This window comes from Talpa occidentalis, unplaced genomic scaffold (genome assembly GCF_014898055.3).
Source record: "Talpa occidentalis isolate TD23 unplaced genomic scaffold, MPIMG_talOcc4v2.1, whole genome shotgun sequence".
Lineage (NCBI taxonomy): Eukaryota > Metazoa > Chordata > Mammalia > Eulipotyphla > Talpidae > Talpa > Talpa occidentalis.
The window spans coordinates 123,317,330-123,330,229 of NW_026555331.1; the positions used below are offsets into that span (position 1 = coordinate 123,317,330).

At 42.9% G+C, this 12,900-nt stretch overlaps 1 protein-coding gene and 1 pseudogene across 2 annotated transcripts in view; one reads left to right on the forward strand and one right to left on the reverse strand.

Moving 5' to 3' along the window:
* Positions 1-12,900, forward strand: part of SLC26A4 (solute carrier family 26 member 4) — a 46,471-nt gene that overhangs the window by 20,795 nt on the left and 12,776 nt on the right. For both annotated transcript variants that reach the window (XM_054692551.1, XM_037511577.2), the window contains exons 9-13: positions 3,717-3,864; positions 4,713-4,826; positions 9,220-9,297; positions 9,439-9,534; positions 10,828-10,934. In XM_054692551.1, the coding sequence (XP_054548526.1) occupies positions 3,717-3,864; positions 4,713-4,826; positions 9,220-9,297; positions 9,439-9,534; positions 10,828-10,934 (543 nt within the window). The remainder of the gene's footprint in view (positions 1-3,716; positions 3,865-4,712; positions 4,827-9,219; positions 9,298-9,438; positions 9,535-10,827; positions 10,935-12,900) is intronic.
* LOC119257485 (60S ribosomal protein L15-like) lies at positions 8,252-8,944 on the reverse strand (annotated as a pseudogene).

Sequence of the window (12,900 nt, forward strand, 5' to 3'; positions counted from 1 at the left end):
TAAACATTTAGAGATGGTCCATAGCAAATGTCCTGTCCCCTAAGTTCAGATTCCATTAGTTGATTTGGGAAACTCATTTTTGTTGCCCTAGGTTATCTTCTTGGTCATATCTAGAGCTTTCCTGGCTGCTGTCCTCCTGACAATGACTCTCCAGCCTCTTGCTCTTGAATCCTCTGATACTTGGAGTGATGGGTCAGCCAAGCTAACCTGCCTGGTTCCCTGAGGGCAGGAGCCATTTGTGTCATTCAGCTCTGCTTTCCCAGCATGACACCTATCCCATAGTGTGATTTCAGGAAGTATTTGTTGAAGAGATTAAAACACAGAAGCTTATAGCAGTGTAAGAAAGCAACCAGCAAGCCTCCAGAGTCTGGGCTCACTTGGGAGTGTAAAAACAAGTTTGACATTAATAAACTTGAAAAGAAAGGGTGGTATAAGGAGATTGAAAAGAGTATAGGAAGTTGTGTGTTAAAGTGGAAGAACAAAAGGAAAGTGTAGCTAGTCTACCTTTCTGTCTCCTGCCTCCAGCCTCCAATAATGGAGTAAAAGTTCTCGCCTGTCCTATTTGGGTCAATACCCTTTGCTAGGATTGCTTGGCACTCAATAAGCGTGTGCCATGGTACAGCCAAGAACTGAGTCTCTGCTGTTCTTTCCTACTCTCTCTCCTGGCAAAATAAACCATTTCTTCCTGCCAGTCAGTATCTGCATCTTCCAGTAGGATTCACCCAAACCAGGAGTTCTCAGACACTCACTAGGGTTTGTTTTTTTTTCAGTGGCAGATGGAAAGAGGCAAGTGACAATTTGCCTTTCTCCCCATGCAACTGCTCTTTATTCTGCAGCTCTTTTTTTTTTAATAAATATTTATTTATTTATTTATTTATTTGTTCATTCATTCATTTATTCATTTTATACAAGAGCTGGGTATAGGCCAGAGGCGTGGGAGGATGAGAGGATTCACCAGAGACAGAGCAGGGAACAGAACAGGCAGTCTGTCAAAATACACTGCTGAGGGAAGCAGCGAGCACAACAGGAGAGGTGTGCCACGCCATGTGGGAAATCTCCCTGGCCGGCCAGCAATCGAACCCGTGCTTCAGAGGCTGCGGACAGCTTCACAGCACTGCCCTCAACCCACTGCATCATGAGGCCCTCTCATGCAGCTCCTAATGTGTCCCGCTCCTCGCCCACCACAGCTTAGCCTTTCCTTACCTCATTTCTTTTAACTGTACCAACAAGATGACTGCTTTTCCCTCTAGGTTTTAATCCTCATCCTAACTCTCTCCTACCTTGTCTCTGAGCACGCGGGTGTCTGGTCCTCCTCCCTGGTGCCACAGGTCCTCTTGTCATCATATTTGTCACTGTTGTTTTTAGGGTGATGTGTTCTGCACTTGTACTTGAAAGTTTGGCATCAGGGAGAACCATGGGTGTAGGAAGAGGCCAACGAAATCCCAGAGGTTTTCTGACTGCTTTGTGAGGACCAATTTACCCTCTGGCTGGAGTGCGTTTGCCAAATGCTCAGGACCAAACTGATGTAAAATGCACAGTTGCCATCATTTTTATCATGCCTGGCTCTCCTGTGCATGATCTTTGGCCCTTTAGGAATTCTCCACTCCCCATCATCTTTTCAGAAAAGTGTGTCTTCATGCTCTCATAGCCTTTGATAGTGTTACTGCAGGATCAGGGCAGGTAGGGAAGGTTGGTTGTAGTCAAACGGGGACACAGAGCATAAATCTTGCTGAGTTATATCCACTGAAGGAGGGCAGAAACTAGGGGGAAAGCTTATTCAGATGTCATCAGGAGGTGTCCAGCTAGGGCCCCAAGTTGAGTGGCTTAGGGCAAGTACTGGCACCATTAAGATCCAGGAAGACAATACAGATGCATGTCAGGAGCCTGGCAGATTTAGATTCTCCCAACCTTTACTGAGTACCTATGTGTAGAGGCTCTAATTGCTTACACACGTAGCACCTCATCTAATCCTTCCAATAACCTTCCTGAATGAGTATGTAATCCCCATTTAACAGTTGAAGAAACTAGGTCTTGGTGAGTTTACATAATGTGCCCAAAGTCTTAAAGTTACTGTGTGATGGAGCCAATATTCTGAGCCTTTGATTTCCAGGCTTTGTACTTTATACTTTGTAACCTTGGGGAATCAGGATCTGGATTTGGAGAACTAGGAGCCAGGCAGGCAGGGCACAGTAGGTTATTATCAGAACTAAATTCTTCGCAGTATTAGAAAATTATCCTGACAAACTCATTACCTGAAATAGGGCTGATGGGGCTCCGAACAGGTCAGAAGCACTGTTTCTAAGAAGTGAGGGCCCTGGTTACCTGCAGACTCAAAGGTGATGTGATCTGAGTCACAGGAGTGCTGGGTCTGGTTGCTAACATCCTGTCTGCCTGCAGATTACACCCAATCTCCAGCCGCCATGGGATGGGATATGGGAGAAAAGAATGTGATGTGGGAGAAAAGGAGTCTGAAAATTGACCTCACCTATAGGGAGAAAAAGACCACATGGGGAGATAAGTGGACAGATCTTGATAGCTAGAAAATCATCAAACAATCATACTGGACCTACTTAGTGACCTCCCACAAGTCTCATTTCCCTTATCAACAAAATAAGAGAGGTAGATTCAATAATACCTAAGATATTAGATTAGGGTGTTAGTTAGGATAATAGGATATTAGGGGGGAAATGAGGTTACCTATTAAAAACTTCAGGCATAAGTAAGTAGGTGGGGATATTTTTATTTTGGAGCTAGGGATCTCAGGAATTATACCATATGGATAGTCATCAAGGACATAAAGGTCATCCCCCAGGTTTTTCATATTGGGGAACAACTGCATGATGAAAGCAACATGTTGGTTTATTTCTTTATGTGACTTAGGGAGTAGCTCTGGTTTTGTCAAGCATTAATCATTTGACCACATGATCTACAGCATATTGTAAGCATTGCGACTCCGGGACATTCTGATGGTGACATAAATTTAACCTGTTTATGGACTCAAGAAGATTTAAAATAGGGCCTCCCCTGGTGGCGCAGCGGTTGAGCGCTGGGCTGCGAAGCTACCCGCAGCCTCTGCAGCGCTGGTTCGATCCCCGGCCACCGGCAAGGGTCCCACATGACGCTCAGATCTCTCCTGCCGCCCGCTGCTCCCCTCAGCAGTGTACCTTGCTCCTTCTGCCTGTTCTGTTCCCCACTCTGGCTCTGGTGAATTCTCTCACCCTCCCGCACTTCTGACTGTACCCAGTGCTTGTATAAATAAATAAATAAATCTTAAAAAAAAAGTTAAAAAAAAAAGATTTAAAATATCATGACTCTTAAAATGTGGACTTTCCACATAGCTCTTTCACCATCTCACATAGCTTTTGTCCTTTAAACAGACCTGACACCTCTTTCACACAGGGTAAATCTCACTTTATGGCTTGGCTATCTTCTCAATTAGGTGCAGTTGTATAAGGAAGAACACTAATGTGTGAAATGGCATGGGGTTGTATGATAGGAAAGAACCAGAAGGAACATATTTATTTGTTGTAGACAAGGCAGCATCTGTGGGCTCTCAGAGAAGACAAAAAGAAACCAGCCAGTGAGTTTCACCGATTCCTGATTAAAACGTGTAAAAGCAGATGCTGTCATTACTGGCTTGACAAACATTGGATGAGGTGGGAAAAGAGAATTATGGTCAAATCTTCACACCATTTTTTTATTTCAAAACTCACTAGGTTTTTGTCTCCTGCAATTCCATCTGTGTCCTTGTTCTCGAAGATGCTGCCTGCGTCCTTCTCCATCGCTGTGGTGGCTTATGCTATCGCGGTATCTGTAGGAAAAGTGTATGCCACCAAGTATGATTACACCATCGATGGGAACCAGGTACAAGGACCTTCAGCTGCGTGGCTTTTGTGGGGTGAAAATTGTGGGGAAGCTTTTGTGTCTGCTAAACAAGGGATTGGTTTCTTCCACCAGTCCTTATTGAGTTGGTCTCTCTCATATGCATGCTAAGTAGAAATTATTCTGAAAATGCATGCTGCATCACTTTACATTTTAAGAAACAAGCGGAAATAATCCTAATTTTAATAGTTCACTCTTTTGAATTCTAAAGAGTTAACACATTATGTCAGAATAAGAATTCTTCATGTAATGTGGTATTTTCTGATAACTTGTTTACAACTGGTTTGGTGGTTATAAAATGGCTAAACAGTGCGATGAACACCATTGACAGTGACTGTGACCACTTTAAATTAAGGTGCTTCCCTGGGCCATGACTGTACACAGGGCAGTTTTTGTAGACATGGAAACATGGCCAAGCGAGCCGATCCTATACTGCTTGCAAGACTGGAAGTGTGATATGTTTCTGAAAAACAGCATAGCAATTACAGCAGCTGATTAGTAGCAGCAGAATAATAGCTCTCCTAGTCATAATATGCTTTATAGGAATATTCAAACACCAAAAAACGCTTCCTGTGAGAGCTACAGATATGTCACTCATCAGGAAAGGAAATAGACATTTTGCAAAAGATCAGTTACTCATCTTAAAAACGACTGAGAGCAGACAGGCTCTCTGAGCCCTATGGAGCTCAAAGTCCTGACATCTCCTTCAAGGTCCACAAACACCTTTAATGGGTAAAAATGAAATTGGTTCTAATGGGCAGCTATTATTCGGAGGGGGGGGTCTTGCAAAAACGATTTGCACTATCCCTGTCATCCAGTCTCTCCCTTAGGAATTTATTGCCTTTGGGATCAGCAACATCTTCTCGGGATTCTTCTCTTGTTTTGTGGCCACCACTGCCCTGTCACGCACTGCTGTCCAAGAGAGCACTGGGGGAAAGACGCAGGTATGGAAAAGACTATGACAATATCTTTCTGTTGTGGAAAACTGATCAGGTGGATGGCGGCTCAGAAGGCTTACACAAGAATGGAGCAGGATGATCATGCTTTGATAAAGGAGAGACTTTTTCTTCTTGATCTGATTCCAGCTGCATCCATCCATTTCCTTGCTCCACCCCTTACTCTTAAGCAATATTGATGGTTTTCTGATGCAGCAAATCTCAGATCTCTTTGTATCACTGCTCAAGTTAGCTGCAGGATAGCTAAGACACAGATAATTACACTTACCTACTTTATCCAGGAACAATAGAGATTGCCAAGTAATCAGTAATGAAGAATACTGATTTTTATCAATTTATCTAGGCATGGAAAAGGCCTTGTAACAGTACTTCATGGCTTAGTGAGTTATTACATTTTCAGGATGAAGAGCATCTATTTACATGTCATTTGTAAGAAGCAGGAACTAACTCCAGATCCAACAGAACAACTGTTTGCTAGCCAAGAAAATTTTTATTGTGACATTTTGGCATGTCTTCCTGAGTAAGGTTTTTGTTCCTGAACTTCTCAGTGTGGGTTTAATCTTTTTCTTTTGAATGTGGTTTTAAGTTATTGTCTTTACACCAGGAAACCAGGATTCCAGTTAATCTCTGGATAAGCCTTCCTTCAAGGAACTCAGGAGCCATTCTCTGAGGCCATACATTCCAGTCGGACACAGAGTCAGATATGCCAACCCAAGTGAATGGAGGAAGGGCAGGCTCAGGATCTGTGTTCTGTTATACCTGGAGGGTTTTCTTCTCCAGAGATTAAGCTATTATTGAAGAGGAAAAAGGACACTGAGACTATAAAGGAGAACAAAGTAAATAGTTTAACACACACACCCCACCACCACCCATGTACATCACACACCCCCCCCAACACCACTTACACACTCTTTGAATAGAGTTTTATTAAGGCAGAGATACAAATTAGTATAAAAGAGTAACTGAGAAAACTGAAGGCAGCAAAAGTGGCTTGTCCATGATCTTCTTTTCTTATTATAATGGATATTTATGGCAGGTTGTAAGAATGGGTATCTTCCAAATTCTTGGCTCCAATTAGCTTCCAATTTCTTGAACAAAAATTTAATTTTAACTTTCAGAATTTTTCTTTTTAGAGTTGAGTTTACTCCCCCCCACCCAATACTTTTAACACTGAAGAAGCAGGTAAGACAATATAGTCCACACCAGGAAGTATAACCAAAGATCTGGGACCCTGGGGAAGAAGTCAGAGGTGATTTCAGAAGTTGCATTTGTGTTCAGGGGGCAGCTGTGAGTGACCAGAGTGTTGCTGTTTGTGATGGGGCATTGACAAGCTCTCCAAGGCACACGGCCTAAGTGGGTGCAGGCAGATCCCCGGTGCTGATGTCCACCTTCCTGCTGTTAGCTCTAGGCTCGAATGAGGTGCTGGCTGGCTGTCCCAGTAGGAATGCCCATGTAAGTGATGCCTTGGCAGAGAGCTTGGGGATAATGGTGTTCTGGTAAGCTGATATGTCCTGCCACACACAAGTGTGTATTATGTTTAGGAATGAAGGATGCCAGGACTTCACTATTGAAGAATAAAACATGCACAGAATGACTTGATACTTAATTACTGAAATGTATACTAAGTTCTAGGGTTAAAAGTCTAACTGCCTGGCCAGACATCCAAGGACTCATAACCAAATAAACTAACAGACCCTCTCTTGGCTTCTCATGTTTTTGCTTATATGGGAACCTCAGTTTCAGCATCTATAAAATGGAACTTGCATCCACCTCATAGGGAGGGCTATTGAGAGGATTAAATACGATGTTTGTGAAGTCCTGGCACATACTTGTAATTCTTGTTGCTCCAGTCATGCACTTCCCAAAGTGGGGCAGTGCTTGGTGTCCATGACATATAGACTGTGCCTGACACAAGAAGCATCCAGCATGTACTTGCTGAAAAGATAAACAGTGAGTGACATTGGAATTATCTGTTTTTAGCACATTAACAGATTGTAGTAAAGATCAACAGTACAATCTGTTTTTCTCTCTTACCCTCGTCTGACTCCTACTGACTCATGAAAAAGTAATTCTGATCACAAACTATTCTCTGTGACTACACTTTCACTTAACAGAAGAATTAATTTTCTAATACTCGAGTCTTCTCATAGATTTAAAATCTATAGCATCTCCCACTAACTAACCTTACAAAGTAAGCAGCAGGGGATCCTGGCAGATTTTACTAAAATAAGACTTGATCTCTATAATTAGAGGCTAATTATTACATATGCTTGCTGTGAGTAGGACCATGGTCCCTGTCCCCAAATTTCCACTTCTCTTGCCAATTCACAATAGCTTTCATCCACAGAGATGCAAGTGGCTCATAATCGACCATGAATGCTAGTTAAGAAATTGCATGGAAGAAAGGAGGGGTAGATGGAAGGGGAAAAAACATATTAGCTTGTCTGCTTAGATAGAAGAGAGGAAAGCTCCCCCAAAGAACTGGGAGCCTGGAGGAGTGATTCCAGAAGGAAAGAAGAAAAAGGGCTCAGGTAGAAAGCAAGCTTCTTCTTCAGTTATGTGCATTAATATTGCCTCTGGCTGACCTAAATTTAATCAGGATGTGAATGATCAGTTTGCCAAGTGGAGTGAAGGAGTGTGACTATGAAATTTCCTTATGTTTGTAGATTTTCTTTTGTATTGACTTGATCTGTCTCCTGAACTCAAACCTCTTGCACCAGGCAGTCCTTGTACCCAACACAATCTTCCCTGTTGCTTCCTCTCTGATTGCTTCTCTGATTTGCTTCTGCTTCCCTGTCCCCTTTTTTATTCTTTGTTTCAGAGTTTCTAGTCTTCACCTTGAGCATGCCCCAGCTGTCTCAACAGAGAATTCACTGGTCATCTACTCAAACCAGAGAATAGTCCCACCCCCTCAGCCTCTCTCCTAACTCTTTTGGATCTTAGCAGAACTTTCTTGCCAGCTAAGGTAAAGTTTCTGAGGTCCTGCACCCCTGCTATGTACTCTGTCATCACCCAGACTGCTGGCAGGCTAAACTTGGAGCCTGTCTCTGTGGCACTCAGAGGAACCAGGAGATAAGGCCTTGCCTCTTGATAGTTCATGCACATTTTGAATTTGCAACAGGACTGATATCTTTTTTTTCCCTGATACTTTGTGGGCGCCATGTGCTACAAGTTCAAACTGTTATCAGAATTGCTGTTACTACTGATGAATCAGTAATACAGAGAAATGAGAAAAGTGCCATCAAATTTCATTTCTCAGGAACCTTACAGTCATCTGGGGTTGGGGAAGGAGAGGTGGTCTACGATTCCTGGTATTCCTTTGTCCTCCTGAATTGACACCCAAACTATAGGTCCACATGAAATCCAGGCCATACTGGCTTTCCTTTTTTTTTTTTTTAACTGTCCTAAATTGTTTATTTGGTAAGAATTTTACAAACGTTACTTATTAGCAATAACGGTAGAGCTGGAGAGTACGGCACCTTCCCCAAGCTGCACAGCGAGAACCACCAATAGTGTGGTGGAACTTGTGGCCCTTTCCAAAACCAGGGCTTTTGCAGCCTGCAGATGTTAGTCCCCGCATCTCCCTGTGCTTGTGGACTGGTTTAGTGATCCACTGGGTGTCAGGATTTCTTCTGACAGCTTTATGGAATGGGTCGATGGGGATAACCTCAAAAAATTTGTATGTGGAATCTTCACCAACCCAGTAAGAATTCAGGACTCTCAGCTCCACAGTGGCATCCAGCTTGCTCTTCAGCAACAGACTGAAGGATTCTAGCAAACTTCAGCTGATTAAGACCATGGTGGACAGGCTTGCCATAGGTTACACCCATTGAAACTGGACGTTTGTGGCCACCACGGTGCACACGAAACCGATATATGACATAATCTTGCTTGGCCTTGTATCCCAGTCTTCTCTCGTGCATTATCCTGCCGGGTGGGGCGGGGTGCCCTGTGGAGGGCTGACAGCTGGCGATACTGCCAGCAGCGCACCTTGAGAAGAAAGCACATCACATCGGACTGCTTCTTCCTCCATAGTTCCTGGATGTGTTTGTAAGTGCCCATTTTGGCTTACCTGATGGCTGCTGCCAGATGGAAAGGAAAGAGCCCTTTACCCACAGTCCCCTTTGGGCTCATACTGGCTGTCCTTTAGCAGACTCAGCCTTCACATTTTCATTGATTTTTCAGCCATAGATACTATCTATCTCTCTATATATATGTTTTCCATTTTTCTTCAGTTTTATAGTGTTTTAGCAAATAATTCTCAGTTCTTTCAACAGTATTGAGTAAAAGGGGGGAGGTTGGGAAGCATCAAGTGCACTACACACTCTGAGCTGGGAGCTGCAGGGAAGATGACCCAGGTCACTGGAGGTGTGTCTTTCAGGTTGCCGGCATCATCTCTGCTGGGATTGTGCTGATCGCCATTGTTGCCCTGGGGAAGCTGCTCGAACCCTTGCAGAAGGTATTATCCTGCTTCTTGGCACTTTGGTTGCATAATTTCTCACCACTGCTCTGCCACCCGAGAAATAACAGGAGATATAAAAGTCATCACATAGAAAACCATTCCCCTGAATAACACAGCCTTACCTGTCTCTCTTGGCAGTCGGTCTTGGCAGCTGTTGTAATCGCCAACCTGAAAGGGATGTTTATGCAGGTGTGTGACATTCCTCGTCTATGGAGGCAGAACAAGATTGATGCTGTAAGTCACGCACCTCTCTTCCTTCTCGAAAATTACTTTTGGTTCTCCTATGATTCCGGCCACATCACTACATCCCCTCATTGCTTAAGTTTTACTTGTAAATTAGAAACCCTAGAGTAGAAATTAGAATTATGTGGATAAGCCAAACTGTGAAGTTTAGGTGAACTGTGTTTTGAGAAGGAGCTGTTTTTCTGGGAAGATCCATTTACAGCAGAATCTCCTATAAGCTCATTCTTGGACACTTGGACTTCTGGAGTCCAAAACCAAACTGAAAAAAATTTGAAAACTCCATTTTAGAAGAACAAATGAAAGAGAAAACAAAACAAACAAAATCACAAAATACAAAAACCCATGCTGATTACAAAAGTCTGACCTAAGTAAACCTTCACAACTGTTCAAAGGATTTTGAACACTAGAAGCTAAATCCATTGTAGTTCTGCTCTGATTTAAATCTGGGTGGTTAAAAAGAATGAGAAAACTTTCCACATATTGGTGTGGAACCATATCCAAGACGAGTTAAGTGAAAAAGAGACCAAGGAGAACAGAATGTGTAAAATACAGTAAATTAAAGTAGGACCGTGTAGCCATATTTACTTGTGTTTGCAAAAAGAAATGCCAGGGGGAAATGTGCATGTACATACACACACACACACACACACACACACACACACACAGAGAGAGAGAGAGAGAGAGAAAGAGAGAGAAATAAAAGAATTTATTAGTTGACAACGAGTGGAGAGATAGAGGGCTGCAGGCAAGATTTTTCACTGTATACCTTAATATTAATAGTAATCACTTTGGTATTTGGTATTTGTGATGAATAGTAATCACAGTTGGTATTTACTGGGACATCCAGTTTCCACTTCCACTAAAATATTAAACAAAGTCAGACTTTTTTTTATTTTTTTAAAGATTATTTTATACATGCATACAAGAACCGGGGTACAGGCCAGATGTACAGGAGTGTGAGAGGATTCACCAGAGACAGAGCGGGGACCAGAACAGGCAGAAGGACCGAAATACACTGCTGATGGGAGCAGCGGGCAAGTCAGGAGAGGTCTGTCGCGACATGTGGGATGCTCGCTCTTTGGCCGGGATCAAACCCACACTGCAGAGGCTGCGGACAGCTTCACAGCGCTGCGCTCAACCGCCTGCGCCACCAGGGGAGGCCCAAAGTCATATATTTTTTAAAAGCTATGTTTGTGGACAATTGATCTTATTTTTCATAGATAGTCTTTTACCTGATAGTACCTGATGAATTAATATAATTCTTTCATTTCCATTTTTTCCTAGGTTATCTGGGTGTTTACATGCATAGCATCCATCATTCTGGGGCTGGACCTGGGTTTACTAGCTGGCCTTTTATTTGGATTGCTGACTGTTGTCCTGAGAGTTCAGTTGTGAGTAATTTATGACATGGGTTTCTTAAAAACATGGGATTTCTTATACTATTTTTGATAGATATATTAAAACCACTCCCTTTCAGAAAAGTTATTATATGTTGAGTGTGCCTGTGAATTAAGCAAGTTTTGCTTTACACACATTGTTATATTTAATCTTAAAAAAAAATCCTGTGAATAGGTTTTGTTATTCTCATTCTATAGGTAAGAAAAATTGAAGCTCAGAAAGATTAAGGGCCTGCCCCAAATACCAAAGCTAGTGAGTGGCAGGTCTGAATGCATACACCAGATGTATCTCACCCCCAAATCTATACACTCAGTCACATGTTCTACTTCTGTGTTTTCCTTCTAGTCATGATAAAACTAAAAGTAGATGATTTAGCAAAAGACTAAGGTTACTTTGTAGTTTCTTCTGTAAATGAAATGAAGGAAGTGAGACATAGTTGTTAAATATATTAGATTATAGCTCATTTTCAACTTCTTTCCAGAAGTTATATAAGGAGTGAGAGATTTTACAAAACAGTTGATGTGGCCAAATTTCATTCAAATTTGCCCAATAAGGCAAGTGCCCAATAAGACAATTATGTGAAGTAGACATAATTAGATCATCTGCAGAGTAAAGGTAGCTAAGACCTAGTTTGAAGTAATGGAAAGTACTGTGAGGGAGCCTGAAAGTGTATTTCCTTGTTGGTTTTGTTTTGACTCTTACAAAACTTGAGGTAGTACCCTCCCCGGCCCACAAGGGAACTGAGATGCTCTCCCTCCTCAAAATATTTGTTACCTTTCTAGACTTCTGATCCCTTCTCTGCTTGTGCTTGGTCCGTGAAGGAACAAGAAATCTGGAAAAACATTAATGTCCTCAACTTAGCGTGAGCACACCTTTCCTGTTTTAGCAACCTGTTCTTTTCTCCCTCCCTACCCTGGCATGTTGGAACCTACGCAAAAGGTGTTTATTGCCTTGGGGGCCATAAATGGTTGCTCAAGGGCCTGAAGAGTTCACAAGCTTCCAAATTGCCCGATTTGCTGCTGGGAAACAACTCAGAAACTGTCCTCAGAAGATGCTGCTTGGGAGTGTTCTGTGGGCCTCTGTGTCTGCCTTTCCTGGTGTGGGTATGGCAAGAGCGAGGACCTTGCAGACACCATAGAGCTTAGGAGATTTCAATTAAAAAATCAGCATGGTGGGCCTCCCCAGTGGCGCAGTGGGTGGCGCAGCGGGTTGAGCACAGTGCTGTGAAGCTGTCCGCAGCCTCTGCGGTGCTGGTTCAATTCCCGGCTAGCCAGGGAGATACCCACATGGTGCAGGAGACCTCTCCTGTCTCGCCCGCTGCTCCCCTCAGCAGTGTATTTCAGTCAGTCTGCCTGTTCTGCTCCCCACTCTGTCTCTGATGAATTCTCTTGCCCTCCTGCACCTCTGACCTGTACCCCAGTGCTTGCATGAATAGATTAATCTTTAAAAAAAATAATAAAAAATCAGCAAGGCAAAGTAAGCCAAGGAGAAATCAATGGCACATTTTTGCCACTGATTTTGTAAACAGACTGTTAGCCAAGGAAAAGCAGTTACCCTCCACAGCATTTAATTTCCTGTAATTTAGGCTGATCCAAGAGCACATTGCTGAGAGTACCCCAAACAGATACTCTTTCTTCAGGAATTGTACTTAGCATGCGTCCCTAGTCACACTTGAAGAATCAAGCAATTATTTGATGGCATCAGAAATGGGAAATCAACATTCTAGATAATGAGAAGGACCCATTTCTGTCTCTCCCAGGCTCCTATTTCTATAAATGAGAATAATTAGACCACTGCACTCTCCATACTTCTTCAGAAAGTAGTTGTCGCTCACAAGTATGTGCCAGGCACTGAAGCCCCATGGGTTAAACAAAGACATTGTGCTGCCTCTTGCTTCCAGACCATTCCTCATTCTCTGAGCCTCTGTCTGTCCTGGCCTCTGCCAAATGAGGGTAATCC